At 44.6% G+C, this 26069-nt stretch overlaps 1 protein-coding gene and 1 long non-coding RNA gene across 3 annotated transcripts in view; one reads left to right on the top strand and one right to left on the bottom strand.

Annotated features, from left to right (window-relative positions):
* Positions 1–26069, bottom strand: part of LOC148481577 (uncharacterized) — an 85323-nt gene that overhangs the window by 30864 nt on the left and 28390 nt on the right. The window lies entirely within an intron of this gene.
* The window catches only part of SLC39A8 (solute carrier family 39 member 8), a 60390-nt gene that overhangs the window by 22943 nt on the left and 11378 nt on the right, over positions 1–26069 (top strand). Inside the window, exons 2-6 of the mRNA XM_088453253.1 lie at positions 6717–6867; positions 20549–20718; positions 21061–21183; positions 21272–21436; positions 25348–25555. Coding sequence (XP_088309379.1) covers positions 6717–6867; positions 20549–20718; positions 21061–21183; positions 21272–21436; positions 25348–25555 — 817 coding nt within the window. The remainder of the gene's footprint in view (positions 1–6716; positions 6868–20548; positions 20719–21060; positions 21184–21271; positions 21437–25347; positions 25556–26069) is intronic.

Here is a 26069-nt window from a genome sequence, read left to right as displayed (position 1 = left end):
GGTTACACCATCCTTTAACAGACAGACGCACGCTTGTCGCTGCTGCTTTGAGGATGCAGGTGGAATCTAAACGGGATTTGGAACCCGGGGACACACTACCTCCATCAATTGTCTAAATCCCACTGCACTAATGGCGGATACCGGACGCACGTCTAACACCAACATAGCAGTCAAGGCTTCAGTTATACGTTTTGCTTCAGGATGACTGCTGTCGTACTTCATCCTCATCGCTAGGGACTGTTGGAGGGTCAATTGTTTAGTAAAAGTAGTGATGTTCCTACTTCCTCTCTGGGATGATGAACAACTCCCAGCAGCAGCAACAGCACTAGGAGGAAGTGGTTCTTGATCTTTCCCTATTTTATTTTTATCGGAGAAAGTTTGGTCCTCCATTTATGTTATATTGATATATACGTGCGGCTAAAGCGCACACAAACACAGAAAATATTTTTTTATTTTTGCTGGAGAGTAGTGCACTTTGTGGGTTACACCACCCTTTAAGAAATGAGCCAGCCGGCTCTTTACTTATGGGACACAGGCGCACGCTTGGCGCTGCTCCTTTGTTGATGCACGTGCAGCCACAGCGCACACAATTCACAAACACAGAAAATAATTTTTTTTTTGGTTTGGACTGGAGTGTACTTTGGGGGTTACAGCACCCTTTAACGGTCAAGCCAGCCGGCCCTTTACTTATGACACAGGCTCACGCTTGGCAATACTTTGTTGATGCACGTGCGGCTACTGCGCACACAATTCACAAACACAGAAAATATATTTTTTTTTGGTTTGGACTGGAGTTTACTTTTGGGGTTACAGCACCCTTTAATGGTCAAGCCAGCCGGCCCTTTACTTATGACACAGGCGCACGTTTGGCACTACTTTGTTGATGCACGTGCGGCTACTGCGCACACAATTCACAAACACAGAAAATATATATTTTTTTGGTTTGGACTGGAGTGTACTTTGGGGGTTACAGCACCCTTTAATGGTCAAGCCAGCCTGCCCTTTACTTATGACACAGGCGCACGCTTGGCACTACTTTGTTGATGCACGTGCGGCTACTGCGCACACAATTCACAAGCAGAAAATATATATTTTTTTGGTTTGGACTGGAGTTTACTTTGGGGGTTACAGCACCCTTTAACGGTCAAGCCAGCCGGCCCTTTACTTATGACACAGGCGCACGCTTGGCACTACTTTGTTGATGCACGTGCGGCTACTGCGCATACAATTCACAAACACAGAAAAAATATTATTTTTTTAGCACTTGGGGGGAGCACCCCTGATGGACAGAGCACCCCCTGGACAACACTACAGCACCCCTTTAGGACTGGGACACTGAACAGGACTTTGGAGTTGACACAGCCCCTATGGAGAACTGACTGCACAACACAGTCCAGCCAGCCCCTATGGACTTTGAAGTAGTGGACACAGCCCCTATGGACAACAGCAGCACAGCGCAGCACAGCACAGCACAACACTACTCTGCACTACACTATACTACACAGCCCAGCCAGCCCTAACTCCCACCCTCCCTCTTCACTGTCCACAGCCGAGTGAGAAAATGGCGTCGACGCGGGTACCTTATATAGGATCCAAAACCCGCGAGACCCGGAAGGCGGGATGATGACGTTTTGCCTCGATTTCAGATCCGAGTCAGGCGGGAAAAGTCGAGCCTGACTCGGATCGGCCTCGGATCGGGGGGGCTCGGGGGGTTCGGATTTCAGAAATCCGAACCCGCTCACCCCTAATATATATACATACATATATATATATATATATATATGCAAGGCCGCCATCAGTGGGGGACTGTAGGGACTGCTGTCCCAGGCCCGGGCAGTCCGAAAGAGAAGGGGGGCCCGGCCCACTCCAACCACCCACCCGCCGCTACTGCCAGACTGACAAATGGGCCTCCTGTCCTACAGTACGCCTGCCCCCCAACTCGCCGCACAGACAGTCCCAAGGCACCTGCATGTCATTTGGCGCTCCGCCTCCAACCCCTACTCATGCAGCTCCTTGGACCTGTGAACGCTGGCCTCTAGGAGCCTGCCTGCCCTGCGCGCCGTCAGACCAGTCAGAGGCTGTGGCGGTGCGGCAGCAGCGGGAGCGTGGTGAGGTAAGTACTGGGCAGGGGGCTTTGCATAATGATAAGGGGTACTACTTTAGGGGGGCCTGCATAAGGGGCACTACTTTAAGGGCAGTGCATATTGGGACTACTACTTGAGGGGACCCTGCATATGGGGTAAAACTACAGGGGGCACTGCTTAAGGGACACTACTTTAGGAGGCCCTGCATATGGGGTAAAACTACAGGGGGCACTGCATAAGGGACACTACTTTAGGAGGCCCTGCATATGGGGTAAAACTACAGGGGGCACTGCATAAGGAGCTCTACTTTAGGGAGCACTGCATATAGGTTGTAAAACTACAGGGGGCACTGCATAAGGGGCACTACTTTAGGGGGCACTGCATATGGGGTAAAACTACAGGGGGCACTGTATATGGGGTAAAACTACAGGGGGCCCTGCATATGGGGTACAACTACAGGGGGCACTTCTTTAGGAGGCAGTGCATATGGGACAAAACTACAGGGGGCACTGTATAAGGGACACTAGTTTAGGGGGCACTGCATAAGGGGCACTACTTTAGGGGGCCCTGCATATGGGGTAAAACTACAGAGGACACTGCATAAGGAGCACTACTTTAGGGGGGCCTGCATATGGGGCACTACTTTAGGGGGCACTGCATATGGAACAAAACTACAGGAGGCACTGCATAAGGGGCACAAATACAGGTGACACTGCATAAAGGGTATATCTACAGGGGGCACCACATAATGGGTACTATTGCCTGAGAGCCAGTGAGGGGGCAGCCTGAGAGCTGGTGAGATGATGCCTGCTTTCATGCTTATGGGGGCAGAGTGGGGCTGTTGAGATAATTCTGGAGGGAAGGGGGGTAGCAGGAGTGACACATGAGGGCCGCTGCAGTGACATGGGGGGGGCTGCAATGACACATGAATGTGGGCTGGAATGGCAAGGGAGGGGGCTGGAGTGGCACATGGAGGAGCTGAAGTGTGTATTATGTGAATCTTGCTTTTTCAGTGTATTTTATGTGGTTCTGGACTTCAAAATGTATTTTATTTGGATGTGGTTTTTAAAGCATATTTTATTTAATATGGAAGTGGCTTGTTGCAGTGTATTTTATGTGGATCTGGCTTGTTTCAGTATATTTTATGTAGTTCTGGCTTGTATTTTCCATGTGCTGGGCTGGCCCCCAGCGTGACTAAAAACCGGGGTATTACACAAGGTGACTCCTGCAAATGTCAAACAAAAAACGTACACACAAAAATGGGGCGCGGCCTTGTGACAGCTATGCCACGCTCCATTTTTGTGCGCGCGCATGCTGTTGACTCTTTAACTTGACTACAGATATTTTTTGACTCTTTGCCTCCTGGAATAATAACAGGTAAAAAGATTTATATGGTGCCTGGCAGAGGCAGAAGTGGGCTAGATTTGTTTGTATGTATGTGTGTATATATGTATATATCTATGTGTTCGTGTTTTTATATAGCTGTTTGGAGGCATATCATTGGAATCTAGCAGCCGCAAACGAGGCACATATGCTGCATGTGCATTTGCATTTCGATATACAGGGCCGTAAGGAGGGATCGCCTGGGGGTGGTACTAGTCACACCTGCCCAGAGGCGGGCTGGGCCGGGGGGCAGGGTGCCATGTGCCCCCCGGGCCGCACCGTCACCTAGCGTCCTGGGCCGCCTCCTCCACAAAAATGTAGTAAAACAAGACTGTGATACTGCCTCACATAGGCGGCCGTATCGCACCTGAAGACTGCTCTCTGTGGGGGGGGGGGGGAGAGAATGGAAGCATTCAAGGCTTCCAGACAGGGCTCGTGGTGTGGGCGGAGCGGCACTCACAGCTGCTGACACGCCCACGCCCTGGCCGTGCAGCTACTGTGCAAGAAAGTAATTTTTTTTTTTGTGAAAGCACTGGCGTGCGTGACTCCCTGACGTCACGCCGCGCCGCTCTAGAGACAGGACAGCCGCTCTACAGACAGCACAGAGCAGAGGAGCCACGTGCGGAACAAGGTAAGAGGAGGAGGGGGTTGGCTGGGGAGTGGGGACATTCGAAGGATCCTGGCTGGGGAGTGGGAACAGAAATGGCTGGGGGCTGGTGCTGGCTAGGGAGTCGGGGACATAGACGGCTGGGGCTGGCTGGGGAGTGGGGAAATAGAAGGGGGCTGGCTGGGGAGTGGAGGCATAAAAGGCTGGGGCTGGCAGGGGAGTGGGGGACATAGAAGGCTGGGGCTGGCTGGGGAGTGGGGGACATAGAATGGGGCTGCTGCTGCTCGCTAGGGAGTGGGGACATAAAATGCTGGGGCTGGCTGGGGAGTGGGGGACATAGAAGGGGGCTGGCTGGGGAGTGAGGACATAAAAGACTGGCGCTGGATATTGAAGGGGGGCAGCTGGGGCTGGCTGGGGAAACTGAAGATGGGCTGGCTGGGCACATAGAAGGGTTGTGCCTGGGGATGGTTGGGCACATAGAAGGGGGGCTGCTGGGGCTGGGGACACAGAAGGGGGTCTGCTGGGGCTGGCTGCAGACTTAGAAGGGTGCTGCTGGGGACACAGAAGGGGGTCTGCTGGGGCTGGGGACACAGAAGGGGGCTGTTTGGATTGTCTGGGGATGGATAAAAAAATGGGGGCTGCTGGAGCTGGGGACACCATTTAAGGATGGGCCATCACCTATGGGCCAGTGCTCTGTACTTGCCCCCAGGCTAAAAGTTGCCAGCCAGCCCCTGCACCTGCCATTGGCTACAGTCCGCGCCCTCTTCCGGCTCACAGTTTCTGTACTATACAGTTTTTGTCAGTCCCGGGCCCCACAATTTCTGATGGCAGCCCTGTATATATGCACAGTTTATATATATATATATATACAGTATATATATAACTGTATTCTTTATAGTGTAGGCATGGAAGCCAACTCCAATATTTGTGCTGCCGCTATCCATGTCTATACATGCAATTTTTGAGGCTTAGGAAAAGTTGGCTTTGCAAGATAGAACAGGATCTCTCAATGTGTGCATTCTCAGGTGTACCCTAGACAGACTGCATTTACATTGCCAGCCTGTTAAAGGTCACTCAATTGGAATCGGTATAAATTACCACTGGACCCCTGGCCGGCGGTTCAAATCCTAGGTTCGATTATGCACGCCTCTGAAACGGCGTTAAGACGCTCAGACATGCCTGCGTTTGCACGTCCAATCCCCCGTTTTGATGGACCAACCCCTGATACCACCAACAATTGGCTTGACCTACAGAAAAAAGGAATTTGACCTCCAGCACACTGCAGCTAAATCAAAAATACTTGAATCCTACATGATAATAGAAATTCAGAGGTATTGGTTACATACATTTCAAATATATGAATAAGCGCTGGGCCGACGTCAAGGCTCCTCTATACTGGCGTCCCTAACATTAAGGGGTCCACGTCTGAGAAGCAAGGCTTGCAGTTTGGAGGCATAAAGGGAGTCAACATTAGGAGGAGGTGCTGATCCTTATAGTGCCATGTGGAGGTTTTTTGGGGTTCCTCCAAGGTAAGTTAGCTCTCAGCCCATACATGTACTGTTATCATGCAGTACACCAATTTGTAATTATATGACCCAGAGTGGGTGCTACTATTATGTAGCAATAATTATTTTGGGGTGAGCGTTTGGGAGTGGGGCCCCCGGGGTTGTTCTGGCTGGACCTTTCTCATGGCATCACCACTTAATTCACATAGAATATTTTTTCACTTCTCTAATTGTTTGCATATTATTTATGTAATTTTAATTCTTTTACATTTCATTAACACTTATTGATTTATCTTTACACAACTTTTCTTTACACTTCACTATCACCTTTTTTCCCCTTTTTGTGTGATGGCCTGGGGATGGTCCTTGGCTAGAATTTTTTGGGGTGCCTTGCTTCTCGGACGTGAACCCCTTAATGTTAGGGACGCTGGTATAGAGGAGCCTTGACGTCAGCCCAGTGCTTATTCATATATTTGCAAATGTATGTAACCAATACATCTAAATTTCTATTATCATGTAGGATTCAAGTACTTTTGATTTAGCTGCAGAGTGCAGGAGGGCAAATTCCTTTTTTCTGTAGGTCAAGCCATTTGTTGGTGGTATCAGGGGTTGGTCGATCAAAACGGGGGATTGGACGTGCAAACGTAGGCGTGTCTGAGCGTCTTAACACCATTTCAGAGATGTGCATAATTAAGACGGAGCATCATAGTACATGTCACGTGGTTGAATTTCACACTGAAGCACTCGCAGTGCTTGCGGTAGGGTATGGTCGACCACAAGTGCTGCGTTCGCTTCCGGTGATACTCGATAGTACCGATGGTTGCATACACTTCCTGGAGATGCCGAGCATTAATGGGCATCTTAAGAGAGGCTGGTGGGCGTCTGCATACACAGCGCGATCGCATGACATAGTGGGCGTGATAATGCCTTGCCATGCAATCGCCTGCCTTGCTGTGGGTGCGCCAGATTTGCATACGCTGGCTGCGAACGTACGCATCTAGCGAGTGGGTCTGAATTGAGCCCTAACTTCTATATGTTAACAATGTAAACACCTAAAGTGTTACCAGATCTATTAACATGTTTATTGTTGTAAGCTTTATATCACAATAATAATATTTTACCCCCTCTTGTATTTAGTGCCTTTCCAGTGAAGAAATCTTGGTTAGTTATGGAAACCAAATTACAGATATAAACTTTGGTGAAGCCTGCCCTGCTCTCTTATATTTAATCTTTGCTCACCCATGTACATCTGAAGATGAATCTAACCAGAGGCCCACTCCATCACAAGGTACAAACAGGTTTTATTTTTCATCTTTTGACATAAATATAATAACGAACACTCACTTACACATGATCATAGATTAAAAACAAACAAAAACAGAAATTAGTAATTTATGGATATCACCATACCTACTGTAGATGCATTTTACTAAAAACTATTTCTCCAACAACTTAGGACGAACACCCCATTAAAACTTTAAGCACCTGTTGTACTGGTCAGTGGACATTGACCTTATCTTAAGCTGCATACACACACAACGATTTTGTTACCAACGATTTTATGAACGATTTTCTGTCAGATTATCTGTCAGATTTTTAAAGTGTAATGAACGATTTTTTTGAACTACAAATGATTTTTGCATATTCCCTTAATGAAAATCATTGAGTTGACAAGTCTGAACTACAAACTACAAAAGTGAACGCGCATGAACGATAATCGTTCATCGCTTGACTCAGAAAGTGAATGATTTTTTCATACGATTATCGTTAAACGATATCATTTAACGATAATCGTTCAAAAAATTGTTGTGTGTGTATGCACCTTTAGTGTTAATATCCACAACCACCTCATACACACATCATGCAGTATATGTATAGTTTAAGAAATATCACATTCTGCAGAATACTTCACCAACTGTAGTGACTGCTCCTAAATGATCCTAAAGCTGGGTACACACTAGACCAGGGGTAGCCAACCCTGGTCCTGGAGAGCTACCAACAGTGCATGTTTTCCATGTCTCCTCGCAGAATCACAAGTGATATCATTTAATTAGCTCCACCTGAGGATCGTATCAAATGTGCTAGTAAGTAATGAATACACCTGTGCACCGGCTAGGTGGTCTGGAAAACGTGAACTGTTAGTAGCTCTCGAGGACCGAGGTTGGCTACCCCTGCACTAGACGATATATTGGATGATTTGTTGTTTTGAGGCGAATCGGAACAACAAACCGTCCACATCGTCCAGTGTGTATGCACTATTGCGCGCTCCCGCGCGTCGTTCATATCATCTTCAGATCTGCCTGCAGTGCAGGCAGATCTGAAGATATCGCATGCAGTGTAGTGCATGTTAATGAAAGACGGAACAAAACATTGCTCCATCATTCATTAAATCTTCTAACATGTACTGGAAGAGTTATAGCAGCAATGATCTGTGCCACTATAATACTGTATATCTACAGTGTATCCGGAAAGTATTCACAGCGCTTCACTTTTTCTACATTTTGTTATGTTACAGCCTTATTCCAAAATGGAATAAATTCATTTTTGTCCTCAAACTTCTACACACAATACCCCATAATGACAACGTGTAAAAAGTTTTTTGGAGATTTTTGCTAATTTAATTAAAAATATGAATATGATGCCACAAGCTTGACACACCTATCTTTGGGCAGTTTCGCCCATTCCTCTTTGCAGCACCTCTCAACCTCCATCAGGTTGGATGAGAAGCGTCGGTGCACAGCCATTTTCAGATCTCCCCAGAGATGTTCAATCGGATTCAAGTCTGGGCTCTGGCTCGTCCACGTATGGACATTCACAGACACTCCTTTTATATCTTGGCTGTGTGTTTAGGGTAGTTGTCAGTGGCGTATCTATAATGGGTGCAGGGTGTGTAGGGCACACGGCCCCTGGGTCCAGGGGGGCCCCACACCGCACACCCTGCACCCATAGTATTACTTACCTCTCCGGAGTTCACGTCAGCACGGGGGTCCGGCACTGTAAAAATGACAGGAAAATGGCCACCGTGGCCATTTTCCCGTTGTTTGCGCATGCGCAGTATAGGAAAAATGGCTGCCATGCCCATTTTCCTGGTGACCTGTGCATACTCTATAGACTCTGGGCACACTCTAGTGCCCAGAGTCTATAACTCCAGTTCTGGCCGCGCACAGCTCAGGGCGCTGCCGGACGCCGGTCAGAGTGGAGGGGGCCTGTGTCGGAGACTGCACGCGGGCTCCTTCCTTTCTAGAAACGCCCATGGTCGTTGTCCTGCTGAAAGATGACCCGTCGTCCCAGTCAAGAGCGCTCTTGAGCAGGTTTTCAACCAGGATGTCTTTGTACATTGCTGCATTCATCTTTCCCTCTATCCTGTCTAGTCTCCCAGTAGCTGCCGCTGAAAACCATCCCCACAGCATGATGCTGCCACCACCATGCTTCACTGTGGGATGGTATTGGCCTGGTGATGAGCGGTGCCTGGTTTCCTCCAAACATAACGCTTGGCAATCACACCAAAGAGTTCAATCTTTGTCTCATCAGACCAGAGAATTTTGTTACGGATGATGGAGACCACTGTGCTCATTTGGACCTTCAAAGCAGCAGATATTTTTCTGTACCCTTCCCCAAATTTGTACCTCGAGACAATTCTGTCTCGGAGGTCTACAGACAATTCCTTGAACTTCATGCCTGGTTTGTGCTCTGACATGCACTGTCAAGTGTGGGACCTTATATAGACAGGTGCATGCCTTTCAAAATCATGTCCAATCAACTGAATTTACCACAGGTGGACTCCATTTAAGCTGTAGGAACATCTCAAAGATGATCAGTGGAAACAGGATGCACCTGAGCTCAATTTTCAAAGGCTGTGAATACTTATGTACATGTGATTTCAAAAATCTCAAAAAAACTTTTTACACGTTGTCATTATGGGGTATTTTGTGTAGAATTTTGAGGACAAAAATGAATTTAATCCATTTTGGAATAAGGCTGTAACATAACAAAATGTGGAAAAAGTGAAGCGCTGTGAATACTTTCTGGATGCACTGTCTAAGTCACTGCCTGTGGCTTTAAAATTAAATATTTAAGTGGACGCAAATATGAAATATAGTAGATGTGCAAATGATCATGTACAGTTTTGTTTCCATATGAAAGATAATTTTATCTATAAAAACAAAGTATTTAAAGTCAACCTTTGTATCTATAAAAACATGTGACAATGATGAACTCTTTCCAGCCTAAGTTGTAAATGTGTTATATTGAACATACAGTAGCTGTTTCTTTGTGACATGACAACTTCATGTTTACAGGGCAAAGCATTCTGGAAGCTTAATAACTGTGATTACATACAATATAATATATATAAAATACCAATGCTAAGCCAGCTACTTTTTATTGTGTGATAAATTGACACAAACAAAGATAAACCAGGTTAAAATACATTATTATCTAGAGGATCACATTGTATTTAAGGGCTAGCTTAGGACACCATTGTTTTCCCGAGCAAGTAGAATATCAATGTAATTAAATAAATTACCATTGCCCATCATCACACAATGGAAAATGTCTACAGATCTCTCTAAGGGGTCTATTCATCAACACTAAAATAACGTTTTTAAGGACATTTTCCTTAATTAACGTTATTTTAGTATTCATGAAGAGACAACGCAGGAGATATCACTGATATCTCCATGCTAAGTCCCCCTGCGTTAATTTCCACACTCCCCATACATTAGTATGGGGATATGAAAATGATGGTATTAATCAAATTCTGAAAAGTACGTATTTTCGGAACTTGATGGTGTTACCATGCACCACTGTGAGGTGGCGTATAGTAGGTAACACCTGCTTTCAGCTGGGCAGGTCCCTCGGCGTCTTCCTCCGTCGCTCTGTTCCCTCCTCTGGCTCCTGTGTCTGCTCTGACACTGTGTTCTCCCAACAGAACACAATAAAGTTTAGAAAAAAAATTGTATTTATTTTTTTCTAAACTGTACTGTGTTCTGCCGGGAAAACACGTGTCAGCATAGCAGACGGAGCCGGAGGGAGCTGCAGCGGGCAGGTAAGTCAGGGACAGGGGGGAGGTGAGCGGAGGAGGCACACAAAATTACCACCGCTGTAGGCAGTGCTACGCATGCGCTGGCTTTACTAATGTAACAGCGCATGCGCAGCACGGATTCCAGCTGCGGTAAGGTAGAGTAGATAGAGATAACTATCTATTTCCTGAAAAGCTGTCATCGCAAAAATGACAGCTTTTCGGAATAGATAGTTATGGGGAGTATAATATACTCAGTAAATATAATATGGAGTTGCTTTTATATAATGCCCCCAGTAGTGGTCCCCCTATGCAGTGCCCGCCTATGCAGTGCTCCCCAGTAATGGTCCCCCTATGCAGTACCTCCAGTATTGAGCCCCTGGTAGTTGCCCCCAGTAGTGAGGCCCCTGTAGTTGCCCCAGTAGTGATCGCGCGAACACACAAAAAAACAAACAAACACTTACCTTTATCCCCGCTCCAGTGCTGCTGCCGTCCATCCCCGGCGTCCGCTCCTCGGCACTATGGGAGTGACGTCATTACGCCACTCCCATAGTGCACTGCGGGATCCGGAAGACGGAGCGAACTCCTGAGCTCTGTCCCCGGCGTCCGCTCCTCGGCACTATGAGAGTGACGTTATGACGTCACTTCCATAGTACACTGCGGGACCCGGAAGACGGATGGAGCTCCGTCCTCCGGCTGCTGCCGGGGGTTTGAATAGAAGCCGGGCGCCCGCTGGTAACACACTCAGTGGGCACCCGGCAAATGGACCCCTTGCACCCTCCGTAGTTACGCCAATGGAGGTGGAGCGCCGATCAGCGGCGCTCCTTCTCCATGCAGCTCCCGGGGACAATGGAGCCAGGTGCCTCCTTCAGGGATGACGCCTGGCTGCAAATGACTCCATTGTCTCTGGGAGTTCCGCCACTGAGAAGATGGTCTGACATGGGGGATCACTATGGGTACCCCCGATTTGGCCTGCTGAAGGTAATTGGGTTTTTTAAATAGCCGCTGCAGTTGCTTAAATGTGGCTTTGAAGAAGTGGTGAAGAATAGCACTTAACGTTTTTTTGGGAAAAAAATAACTAGTCCCATCAAATTTGGGGTACATGAAAATGGGTGCAAGCATATTTTGAAGTCCCTAAAGTGATTTTTAAAAATTCTTCAAAAATCCACCTTCCGCAACCACCCACATTCTAGAAAACACCTGTCACATACTTTGGAACCCCTCCGGAATCAATTTCGCTAGTTTAGAAGTTTAGAAGTTTTTTTTTATCGCCTTCAAAATGAAAGCACCTTTTTTGGGGTGTCCAGGGGACATTTTATAATATTTTTTGACAAAGAGTACATTTGGGGGACATTCCAAGCGGTGCAGGCTACTTTTTTAAAGTCTGCAGCCCAAAACACCAATTCTGCACTTTTTTTCACCACCTATTCAGTGGTGAAAACTTATACCCGTTTTTTTACAAAGGCTTTTTGCACCTGCGATAAGTCTTTGTAATTGAATATGGGGATAAGTGAAACAGGCGAAAATGATGTCATCAGCAATAAATTATCCCAGATAACAGACTTTTCGCCTCTAATTAAATATGGCCCATAGTCCCCATTGTGAGGGGATCTTCTGTGCACAGTCTTCTTTAGGTCCTTCCATAGCATTTCAATAGGATTGATCTTCCTTTTGTGAAGCAATTCCTTGTGTGACTTGCATGTATACTTGAGACAATAATGTTGGAAGGTGAATATGTTATTCATTTTCAACTTTCTGAGGTCCAACAGTTTTGGTGCCAAAATATTCTGATATTGGAGATATCTATCCTAACTAAAGTCACTGTCCCAGCCCTAAAACAAAATACTGCCATCACAATGCTTTAATACTTTATTAATCTTCTGTGCAAGTAATGTAATATTCATGAGTACTGAATTGGTTATTGAGAGTGTGCACAACTTGTGTACAAATGGAGCATGTTTCTTTTGCATTAGTAATGAGATTCAGTTCTCCGCCCTGCAGAGGATGTGCTGATAGTGTTATCTTAACCCAGACTACTATTGTCACATGGGTGGCATAATCAAAGTGTTACTATTTGCTCCATACAAATGAGCCTAGTCTGTATTGATAGGAGAATGCTCACAGTGCTTCTTAAAAACTTTTGTAACATCAGCAAACTGAACAAATTGGCTCTGAATGATAACAAGAGATTAGTCACAGAGGACACGCTACAGCAGGGGTGGCCAAAGCGCTATTTGTGATCGACTGGTGTTCTGCAGACACTCAATAAGTCGATCGCGTTGGCCCGTCCAGAAGCAGTTTTTTTTTTTTTCCTGTGGGGGGGACAATGTGTGCGGTTTTTTTTGCCTGTGGGGGCCAATGCGTTTAATTTTTTTACTGTGGGGGCCAATATGTGATTTCGGCAGGTCAGTTACCATGCCCCTTGCTGCAAGGTTACGCCCCCTTTTTTGCAAATGTAGATACTCGGTAGATTACGAAAGATTTTTAGCTTTAAAAGTAGTTCACCGAGTCCAAAGGTCTGCCCCCCCTGGTCTACAGTATAAAGTACAGCTAACTTAAATAATGATGTATGTGTTTGAGTATGTAGGGGATATGTATTAAAACTTTGAGAGTGATAAAGTTGAGAAGTTGCCCATAGCAACCAGTGGCAGATTTTATGTATGAGCTGCAGGGCTACAGCCCACATGTGAAATTCGCAACCTACGTAAGTGTTCCCTGGCACCGCAGTGGCTTCCTATTAGAAGCACTATCTGCTAAACACAGCCATACAGGCAGTCCCAGGTGTGGTTTTTTCATTCCCTTGGACTGCTAGTCTGGATCGGGTGCGGTATGGAAGATCAACGATGTCTGAATAGACATTCAATAGAGACAATAGACACTAGAGACACTCAACAGATGGTAGACAGACAATAGGTCGACAGGGACAAAAGGTCGACAGGTACAAATGATCAACACACATATGGTCGACAGTGAAAGTGGTTGTCAGGGACAAATGGTCGACACACATATGGTCAACATGTTTTATTTTATTTAAACCTAATCTTCACACTAACACTCTCCCTAGTGCGTAGCCCTAACTCTCCCATGGTGCCTTACCAGGGGTGTTTCAAGAGAGGAGGGGGCCCCGCTTCTCCCTCCAGCAGCCATCACCGCAGTAGCACACTGGGCACCGTGCAGCGCCATACCAGAAGACTCTGGGCACTAGAGTGTACCCATATTCACCAGGAAAATGGCCACGTTTTCCCTACTGCGCATGCACAAAACACTGGCAAAATGGCAGTGGTAGCCATTTTCTAGGCGATTTAGACAGAGCTGATACCAGCGCCGACGTGGGACTCTGGTGGCGGAGTGGTAATTTTAAAAATATGGGTGCAGGGTGTGCTGTGAGGGCCCCCCTGGACTCAGGGACCCATGTGCCCTGCACACCCTGCACCCATTATAGAAACACTAACCCTAGCCTAAACCTCCCCCTAGTGCCTAACCCTAACTGTCCCCTTCCGCAGCCTAACCCTAACCCTCCGGCAAGTGCCTAACTTTAACCTTAAAAATGTTGAAAAAACGTGTCGACCATTTGTCCATGACGACATTTTGCACTGTCAACCATTTGTCAGTCAATCTTTTGCCCAGTTGATTCTTTTGCCTAGTCACGGCCCTGCTAGATGCATTGCACATGCGCAATACACTTACTGTAGCAAGCATGGTAGGCAACAGAAATCATGTATCCCGGTACACTCATATCTTAGGGGCCTCCCTAAAAAATCTTAGAATGAAGATTTTTGTCCATGAGCCTTTTCCTTCTAATCCTGCCAGTTGTAGATAATCTCCAGACACTTCCTACCAGTTCTCTTCAGCCTCATTCCCTTTGTCTCGCCAACCCTCCTGTGTCTCTCCATCCTCATTCCCTCTTGTCTCTTCACTCCCAGACCCCTTCTGTCTCTACAGCCCTCAGTGTCTTTCCAGCCACCAAGTGTGTTTCTCCAGCCCCACAGTGTCTCTCCAGCCCCAGCAGTGTCCCTCTAGCCGCAACAGAGTCCTTCAAGCCCCAACAGTGTCCCTCCAGCCCCCACAGTCTCCCTTCAGCCCCCACAGTGACTCCAGCCCACACAGTGTCTCACCAGCCCCATCTCCCAGTGTCTCTCCCCCACACTTACCTTCTATGTCTTCTGGCTGCCCGCAATGACTACTCTCTTTTAGCAGTGCAGCGCTGCATGACATCATGATGTCATGCTCGCTGCTCTGCAATAAACAAAATAAACTTTATTAATAAAGCTACAGGGGGTCCCTGGACAGATCCCTACATGCTTGCACCGTGCTGATCAATGCAGCAGCGCAGGCAGCGGTTTGAGCTAGATTTATCTGTGGACCCCTCTGAGGACCCCTAGAACCTCAGGATCTAGTACATCTGTGCCCCTAGTCCCCTAGTCACCCCTGTTGTTGGGCCTCCTGGCAGGTGCCAAAAAGAGCAGGAGCCAGCCAGGCCGCTGACAGGACTGCTGCACAGGCAGCCTCCATGACTGAAAGAGGTAGAAGCTGCCTCTGATAGCAGCCAATCAGCTTCTAACTATCATTTCTCTAGCACATAATATAAAATAACAGATGCTTCATAGTTGCTATGGGCAACTTCTCCATTTACAGAAAAAAATACAGGGAATTGTTTGTTAATATTGTACATTGTTGTTAGGCTTTTGCCAATGTTCTGCAACTGATGTTGGATTATTAAAATTACTTTAAATATTGATCTATAATGTTGACCGTGTACACAATTGTGAATAATTAGAACCAGCGCTTTGTATGCTCTTTAAAAATTAGTATCAGAGAAACGGATGTGTCAAATGTTTAACAATGATTTATTATACCATGTAAAATACTATCACATAAATAAGAGCTGATTAAAAATGGTAACAAATACAAACATCCTGTTGGTCGTATTTTAACCCTCCTGTGTGGTTCAATGTACAGCAATAATTACCAAGCAGTAGATGGAATGGTAAACAGTCCACTTAGCGTCCTCTTTGGCGTGGAGATCGTAATTGCCGGGGCTGTCAAATAAGTCCACTTTTAGCTGTAGAATCAAAATCCAAAGCAAGGGAGCTTTTGTATGTTCTGAGGGCCTAATTCAGACCCGCTCGCGGGTCGATGGTGCCGTAATGCACATGTGCACGAAGGAGGGAGCTCCGTCGTGCGCATGCGCGAGACCCGCATAGCGACAGCAAAGCTGTCGCTATGGGTCTCGCACCAAAGGGGGCATGCTGTCGATGGTGACTGACAGCACGCCCCCTTTGGTGGGAGTGCCGGGGGCGTGGCTGCCAGACAGAGGCGTTCCCATGGGAACGCCTATCGTCTGGGTCCGGCCCCACTGACATCACTAGTGATGTCAGTGGGAGTGATTTTGGCTCTGATAGAGCCAAAATCACTCCAGGGCTTGCGGTCACCGAGACCCTACCGCAGGGTCTTGTCGCAAGCCCGATGGTCGCGATGGTCTTGACCATCGCGACCATCATCATGGACGCTCGCATAAGCTGTGGGTGGTAACCCACAGCTATGCGAGCGTCCAAGAGGCCGCTCCATTTTTAGGTAGGAGGGCCCTGATTCAGAGCGAGGGCTCTGGTCAGAGCGTCCGGCTCTGAATCAGGCCCTGAGTCCCCAATCGTTCCAACTATACTGGGTCACTTTCCAAACCATACGGGTGTAGTTTGAAGGCTTAAAGCTTTTCGCTGGATCAGTGTCATCCAGCTTCATCAGAATTCTGATGAAGCTGGATGACACTGATCCAGCGCTAGTTCTAATTATTCACATCCTATTGGTTTCTATTCTGGGACTGACAATCCCTTACCGGCTGCTACATGGTAGCGCACTGTAACTTTTATATATTGAAAGTGCCAGTTAGTGAAACTATGTACTAGTAAAAATGCTAAAACTTTATTATGTGTATTAGACTGTCCATGCACAGAGCTATCCAGTCACCTGGTCGGACCACTGCAACATGTCAGTGGTCTCTCAGATGTTGCTGAGCACATAAAGCCCAAGTCTCTGTCAGACTTAATTATACATGGTTGCAAATGTGTATGGCCAAATCTGAAGAAAATGTATTCATTTGTGCGGTGCTCTGGCTGAATGTTCAAATGTTACATGGCACCGTTAGTTTGGTCGCATGATGAGCACATACAATACAAGGGGGTAGATGTATCAAAACTTGGAGAGATATAAAGTACCAACCATTTAGCTTCTAACTGTCATTTTACAGGCTGTGTTTCAAAAATGACAGGAGCTGATCGGTTGGTACTTTATCCACTTTATCTCTCTCCAAGCTTTGATACATTTCCCCCATTTATTTTTAATTTCATTTAAAGAATAAATGGTGCAGCCATATGTAGGCAGTACCCATTAATAAGGCTGCACATTGTACACTGTGCCCCGGGCAAATGAAATAAATCCAGTAAAAAGAATTAGGACATGCAGTGAGGAGGATCTACAGATGTGTCCTCTTGGGTATGCAGTCGGAAAGCCGGCGGATGTAAGCCCGACAGCCGGCTTCCCGACTGCTTTATCCTGGCGAGGGTTAAATGTCAGGCGTCTAAATCTAGACGCCTGCCATTTTACCGACGCTGGGAGACCGGTGCCGGGCATCCCGATCAAAGTGATGCCGGGCGCCGCTGCGGACAGCCGCGTGGGGGGAGGGTTAGGTTTAGGGCTCCCGGAGGGGACTTAGGGTTAGAACCCCCTCGGGAGGTTAGGGTTAGGCTAGGGGAAGGGAGGGTCAGGGTTAGATACCCCCGGGGGGGACTTAGGGTTAGGCCCCCCCCAGGGGACAGGGTTAGGCGGTGGGGAAGGGGGGTGTTAGGTTTAGGCACTTAGAGGGGGGATTAGGGTTAGGCACTGGGGGGAAGGTTAGGGTTAGGCACCCCTAAGTAGGGTTAGGGTTAGGGGGGTTAGGTTAGGTTAGTTGATACCTGGGGATGATCAAAATTTTCAGCCATGTTGGCCAGACGCTGTCGGGACTTGTGTCCGGCGGTAATTCATACCGATTCCGTCCTCTTGTACGTGTGCACGGCAAATCGCATGGCACGATGCATGCACACATTTGCTGAATCGGCGGCAACAATGGAAAAGGACACATCTGTATGAGGTTAAGCACATATGACTGATATAGAAATTGGCATCAAGAAAGTGGTATAGTACATGGTAGGTAGGCCGACACTCTGTCCCAATCATCAACAGTATGCCCAGGTACCCTCAGCTGTAGGTAATGCCATGAGGTAAATTACTTTTTTGCATCTAAAGACCCGGAGTGCCGCCTCTGTCTGTCCTAGGACTGACTAAACATCTATTACAACACTACCCTCTGGGAGGGCAACTGGGCAATCTATACCTTCCTTGGACTGCAAGTTATGATTTACCCCCGCATGTTTTATATATATATATATATTATATATATATATATATATATATATATATATATTCTGTCCCAGCACTTTTTTAAGCAATACTCTTTGTAGTTTGTATTATGTTTAACGTCAGGGTCCAGTGAAAAGATTTATAAAATGGCTAACGTTCTCTAAAGTTTGACTTTGCTACTTTTTTAAACTAATCAAAATCTCTATAAATCATATTGATGGAACTTATTTCCACTTTAATCCATGAAGCAGCAATATGTTAGTGATTTCCATCGATTTACTGTACCACCCATGTTAAAAAAATTTGGAGCTTTTCTCATTAGTTTTCATTGTTTGCATTTATTTCAATGATATTTTAACTTCATTTTACTGAAAAGAAAAAGCTTCACCTCTGGAAACACTTTTGGAGCTGTAGCTGAATTCCAAATGAAGAGATAAAAAAATATTTTACTCCTTAATGAAAGACTTCAGGGGGTCTATGTGCTAATAATAGCGGAACTGTAGCGATTATAAAGGTTACGTTTTGCAGCGGATATTTTAATTTTTAATGAGAATATCCCCACTATGTACAAAGGGGAACTTGCATGGACAGAGGTTGCAGTAACGGCTGTCCCTGTGTGTTATATCACCGGCATTTTGTTGAAGTCTGTCACATTTCTGAATTACTTCTCCTGGGGAAACTAAAACTGTGCATGCGCTCAGTGTGACTTTCTGCTGCCGGCCAGAGGCTGCGGGAGAAAGACTGGAAGATCTCCCTCCTGCTTATAAGACTCAATAGGCTTAATGCAGTTTACACCATTTTAAACTACCGGAGCCAAACTCAGCTCAGCACAAATCCAGAGGGACAATCAGTGTGATCGCTCACCCCCACAGGCAGAAGATACTGCTGCTGCTCCGCAGTGTGTGCTGGGTTGCTGACAGGTAGGAGGGGGGGCCGGCATCGGACCCAGGCCCACGCAGGGCTCCTCCAGCAAGCCCGGGCTTGGGTAATTAGTACCCGTCCCCCTCTTGGCGCCCCTGCTTGTACATGCATGAGATTTCTTTTCTGTCTTTGGTAATAAAAAGTTCCATGTATGCACTTCTTATCATGCACTGTGCAATCTACATTTCAACTCTTTATTGTGATACATTTTATTTAGGAAAATATAACTACTTTGTAAATGAGTTACTGCATGATAGTAAATGGAATTTTATAGTGATTGAGCTAAAGTTTGCAGTGCAGTGAAAACACATTGCTGACAATAAAAGGATCATAACTTGGACAGTCTCATTCATGTACTTTGCAGTAAAGTATAAGTACAGAATAATTATTATGGCAAGGTAAAAGCATGATTTATGTTCCAAGACATGTCTAATCTTCAGTGTGTCTAAGGTCTCTCAGCAGTGGTGAGTGCTGACAGGTGCAATAGTTGGTGCTTGCCAAGACAGCACCACTTAGTATGCCCATTGCGTTCTCTTTTTTCTTATATAGCTTTTAATCCTAAGAAGTGCCCATATCACATTTTCAGCTAGCACAGTTTTCAATGTACAGAAGTCTCTTTTCTTGTGGTCACGGTTACTTATTTTCACTTAATATGGCACGCTTTTAATGTGTGTTGTCCAAGCTATATGGATTCCTGTTACAATGTTATTTTACTCTCTTGCAGCAGTAAATCATGTGTATTGTTACAGTGCTCTCAGTATTTGGCATCATAGTGAATCGTTTCCATTTAGAGTCTCTGTTGCAGTTTAAAGTTACTGTACTATATGCCAACCTAGACAGATGCCAGTACGTACATGTGTGACAAGGCTTATATTGATTGTGTGATTTTTCAAACTGTTTAAACAATATCTAAGTTCTCTCAATTGATTAAGTGACCTATGTAGAACTAAATGGTAACCCTATCTCTTACCATGGTCGTATTCTCTGCCCATATACATATTTCCTCTCCTGTGCTCTATGGAAGATCTAGACCAGTCAGATAACAATATTTTTTTTGTAAATAAACTATGGTGCCATTATCTATATACACAGACACTGATTCAGTGAGGAATAATATGAATTGGCGAGTGTACTGCACATGCAAGGCCATCAGGCTGTCCTGCATTAGTCGAAGCCCACTGGGAGGGACCTAGAGAATCCGTCTCCAAAAAAACGAGATAGAGTAGCCCATATACATTAGCTTCCAGGGCCAAGCTCCAGAAGGCTCCGACAGTCCAGGACTTTGTAAATTTCCCATTTTAGCAGCCCCCATAAAAACCTACAGGGGTGCTTTTGCAAGCAGAAATGGAGGGTCCTCGGCAGATATCAATGATAACTTCCGCAGTCCCTCCTCACATCCAGGAGGTACTTATGCGGATACTGCTGCAAAAACAGTTTGATAAATATGCCCTTATAAGTATATATATATATATATATATATATATATATATATATATATATATATATGAGATATAAATAACTGTTGTGATAACAAATTGTTATGTATGTATGTCGATGTAGCTGTCTTATACTGCTCTAATTAGTTGTAATGTTTTTAGTTGAATTAACTTTTCTTGTTTTTTTTGTTTTGCAGTTTGGGGATTTGGCTTCCTGACAGTAACAATCATTAACTTGACATCCCTGGTTGGATTATTCATAACTCCGTTTGTAAAGAAGCCTTACTTTCCAAAAGTATTAACTTATTTTGTGGGTCTCGCTATTGGAAGCTTGTTTTCCAATGCTATATTTCAGCTTATTCCAGAGGTACGTGAATTTCAGGTCTATTCGAATATATAAAAATAAAAAAACGTCAACTTCCTTGTTTTGCGGCAATCACTTGGGTAAGGAGCTCCTGGTGATGGTATAAAGTGGGAAATATAGTGCATATTACTTCATTAATAGAAAATAAAATAAATAAAAATTCCAAATAATGTTCTCTTTTCTAAATATATTTGTTTAAACACATAAGAAATTGACAAATCCTCATTGTGACATTTACTGGCATTTATTACACAATGCGGCCAGGACAGACTACCTTTGTTGTAGTTTGAAAGCAACTACAGTACAGTGAGAGGGTAACACTAACACTTATGTATCTTGTTGCAGGCATTTGGATTTGATCCTAAACATGATAATTACATTACAAAAGCAGTGGCCATTTTTGGTGGATTCTACCTTCTATTGTTTATTGAGAGAATACTGAAAATGGCTCTGAACATCTATGATGAAGTAAGACTATTTATTAATGACGTTATATGGAAGATAATTTTAGGTTGTCTGGGAAACAAAAATCTTGTGCATTTTATTATTCTCTTAGGATGTCCACACGCACTTAGAAATTGACAAGCCTCATCATCAAGAAATTAACTCAGAACGGAAGAAAGGCAAAAGTACAAACGGAGCAACCATCTTTGTAAATTCATCCACCACAGACGTAAATGGCACTGTCAATATAGATCAAGTCAGCGTGGTTTCATCAAAGGTATATCACCAGGTCTTACACTAGTTAAGAAATTATATATATATATATATATATATATATATATATATGATGAGATATTAACCATAGGAGTGCCGGGCATTATTTGCTATATATATATATATATATATATATATATATATATATATATATATAAAATTTAAATTCATGGTAGAATACATTTTTTTAGTCACATGGTCTATGGGATGTGGTAGAGTTTTGCTAATGGAGAGTACGGTGAGAGGAGGCAGAACAAATGTAGAATATTGGAGATAAAAATTTAAATCCAAACTTGAATCTTTAGATTCCATTTTATATATTATGAAGATATTGATATGTATTTTGTATGTATTATAAATATGGAATAGGTTGATCAACTGAAATGCAGCTAAAATGAGGTCAGGGTGCATTGTTTAATATGGGAAAATATAATGCAGAAAGGCTGCCTCCATTAATGAACTGTCAGCCCAGAAGTCCAGGCAGTACTCAGGAACGGATACTGCAAGAGGGCATACAATGAGATGTACAGGTACTGCCAGCCCATATTTAGGACCTGGTAAAGAGCTATTTGGAAATCGGGCATCCTGTATGTGGACGTTTATTGCTTGCACAGAACAAATATGTATACTTGCCCACATGCATACCTCCCATCATTTGGGAATTTGCACTAAAAGGTGGTGTGGCTGTGCGTCTTGTAGGCGTGACCGTGTATCACGCCCCTACTGTGTGCCATGTTGGAGGAATGGTTGCCCATCATGTCCCCATTTCTCGTCACGATGAGGGTGTTCACCTCACCTTCCGAGCTGCTGGGCTTTCTACTATGCTGAGCAGCAGGTTATGGAGACTGACCTCCCAATCTTTCCCCCCTGGTGGGTCAATGCATTAAAAGCGGGGCTTTTCCGCCAAAATTCCCCCTATGCTTAGTTTGCTACTAGTCATCATTATCAGTGTGCACCTGCCCCTAGCCTATTCTAGGTGAAAAAAGATACATCTGGAAACAAGTATAATTTACGCTTACGCCTAATTCTGCATGTCCTGCAGTAACTCATCACACCCTCACTCAACTTTGCCTATGTGCGAATGCCCATTACAGTCCAATTAAGCCTGTTCAGTCATAAGTGTAGACTCTACATAGCCCGTACTTGCATGCGCTCAGTTTTGATCCATGCGCAGTGAGAAAACACGCAAGATGAATTCAACTATGCATCAGTCCTTTAGTGATCCTCCAAACGTTTGTGCTTCTCTAGATGCTGCCATCTAATCTAATCTCATTTTTAATTTGTGCAAAATATGGCACAAGGCCACAAAATAGCATTTATTCTGCAGTTTGGCTCACTGTTGAAAAATATCTGATTTTAACTAAGTGGTTTTTCACCACCTACTAATCATAGATAAGATTCTTGGAGTCATTATAATTACAGCTTTACTGTAGAGTTTGTTAAGTATGACAGAAAAAAATTACCTGCCATAAACTGCTGAGATAGGTGTCAGGATTCTTTTTATCACTCCTATAATTGTGATAGTTTGGCACATGTGTTGGAAAACTTGTAAGGTTAGCAGCTTAATTATACCGTCAGAATGTGCTGGTGCAGCTAAACTGTTGTTATGCAGCTCATATAAAGAAAGTGTCACGATTCACACACACACATCCCTGGAAAGGTACAAATCTACTGAGCTGGCTGTTCCTTGTATTTCTAGTAAACATGTCTCCTATAAAATTTACAAGTCTCATTCTCTTTGTTTTATATTACACTAACATACGATTATATTAGCAGATCTGTCATTTATTTTGTGTTCCTCTGAACAATTTTCACTTGCATGTCCTCATGGTACAGTATGTATGGAGCTGATCATGCAGTTTACTCATGACCGGTTCTAGGCCAAGTGAAGCCCAAGGTGAAAATTTCCTTTGCCCTCCCCCTCCCACACACTCACTGCCCCACAGCTACACACACACACACACACACACACACACACACACACACACACACACACACACACACACACACACACACACACACACACACACACACAGTCCCATAGCATCATACACATACTGCCTTACACAATCACTGCCCCCATTGCCATACACAATCACTGCCCCCATAGCCTCACACACATACGCTGCCCCATAGCATCACACACATACTACCTTACACATTCACTGCCCCCATAGCCTCAGACACTCACTGTCAACATAGCCTCACCCACATGGTGCCCCATAGCCTCACACACTCACTCACTCACTGCTCCATAGCCTCACACACTCACTCACTGCCCCATAGCCTCACACAAACACTGCCCCCATAGTCTCACATACACACTGCCCCATAGCATCAGATACATGCTACCTCCCACTCACTACCCCATAGCCTCACACAGATGCTGCCCCATACCTTCACACACATGTTGCCTACATAGCCTTGCACACACGATACCCTATAGCCTCACACACTCACTACCCCCATAGCCCTCACACACACACTGCTTCATAGCCTCACACACATGCTGTCTCATAGTCTTACATGGATCTCCCTTACAGAATAAGGAAGCTCATCACTGTGCACTTATCAAGACAATAAAATACTGCTGCTATTAGTAACCAGATTCACAAAATGGTAGCACACAGGGACTTTGTGGCCATTATGTTTACTTTAATTTGGGTTTTACTGCAGTGGACCTCAAGACTGTTGTGACAATAGTATTCACACCACTGCTTTCATTTACCTGCAGGAATGTTATGTCTTATACTGGGAGGTAGTTGAAATCCCGACAGCCGGGATGCAGGCGCTCATAATGCCAGCTCCGGAATCCTGACACCAGTCAGAATCCCGGTGCCAGCATCTCGATTGGTTGGGACTTTATCTCTGTTCACTTCATCTCCATCCAAGGCTTAGTAAATAGACCCATTTATCTCTCTCCAAGATTTGATAAATCTCCCCCAAACTGTTCTAATTCTACTTTGATGTATGCATTTGTATTTTGTTTGTGCTTGGTGTATGTTGTGCTCGGTGTATGTTGTGCTTGGTGTTAAATAAATTGCCTGGATGTACTACACTGTTTTGGTGATTCTTCTCTTTATATGAACACCTCGTGTTGGGAAGTCTGTGACGTGTATGAACACCAAGATAACCAAGACTAAGGGAGAGATGTATAAACCCTTCTAAATAGAACTAGTGGAGATGTTTCCCATAGCAACCGATAAGCTTCTAGCTATCATTTATCTTGTACATTCGATAATATGATAGCTAGAAGCTTAGAAGGTTTGATACATCTCCCCCTATTACACAGATAAAACTGTATTGATGTATATCAAATATAGATTCACTTACAATATGTTTGCACTTATCCACATTTAATACCACACCTAGCAGGCACGCTTCTTCTATCCATATTTAGATGCCACTTCCACCAGGAGTACACTGGCTTAACTGAAGGCCATCTGTCACTTATATCATACTTGCCTACTTTTGAAACAGCATTTCAGAGAGATTGCGGAAGCAATATCTATGAGCGCTGTGCTAAAGTGCACGTGTACTTACTCCGCATGAGCACTGTAGCATTATTGACAAAACCACACTGTTCAAGTATTGTGTTCTACTCACAAGTGGTTCCATATACAGTAAGCGGCCACGAGAAACCCTCAGTGCATAGTGATCATTGTGCCTTATAAACAATGCAGGCAAATGGCACTGATGATACCTGAGGATAGAGGTGATGTAGCTCTAACAACTGTGGTTTTGCCAAGCTGGAATTAAATTTACTCCTAATGCATAAATGATACAGACAGAATTACCTACTGTACATCACCACTATCACTATTTCATGGCAAGGCTACAATGGAAACATTTCTGCTGTCATTTTAATGAGCTTTGGAAGTTTGAAATGTCATTGACATGTGGCATTTGTTATAGGACTTAAATGAAGGGGGTCACAGCTGCAGAATGAGAAAGTGGACACCACTGAGGGATATTGGGACATTAGGATGGATGATTACATTAAGTGATGCCCTGCATAACTTTATCGATGGGCTTGCTATTGGGGCCTCGTTTACCCTTTCCCCTTTGCAAGGGCTGAGTACATCTATTGCAATTCTGTGTGAAGAGTTTCCCCATGAATTTGGTAAGCACTGTCATCTTTTTTAAACTTACTGTATATTTGAATCAATATTTTTTGGACAAACAGCTTCAAATCAATGTACAATATACAACATAATATAGTAATATAATATAGCTTTTCATCTCATTTACACAGAAACTGGAATTTACCAGTCACAAAATCTAAATGTACATTTTAAGAAAGTTATCTTGATAAGTTTAAACTTAAAAGTTATCCAGACATATATAGCACAAACTAAAACAGGATTTTTTTAAAAAATAACTATTAGTACCATATATGATTTTGCATATAGAACCGAATTGAAAATTGCAAGGTACTTTTCAGGGCCTATAATGGTTAACAACAGAGAACAATATCTTGCATCTACACAATGATCATGGGCACTTTCAAATGGACTGGGTACGGGATGCTGGCGTTCAGGATCCTGGTGGTCAGAATTCTGACGCCGGCATCCGGCCGGCATCCCTGGTGCCTAAACCTAACCTCCCTCTAGTGCCTAAACCTAACCATCCCCTCC

Source organism: Taudactylus pleione, unplaced genomic scaffold (assembly GCF_031769625.1).
Source record: "Taudactylus pleione unplaced genomic scaffold, aTauple2 ptg000573l, whole genome shotgun sequence".
NCBI classification, from domain to species: Eukaryota; Metazoa; Chordata; class Amphibia; order Anura; family Myobatrachidae; genus Taudactylus; species Taudactylus pleione.
This window is presented reverse-complemented; position numbering and strand designations above follow the sequence as displayed.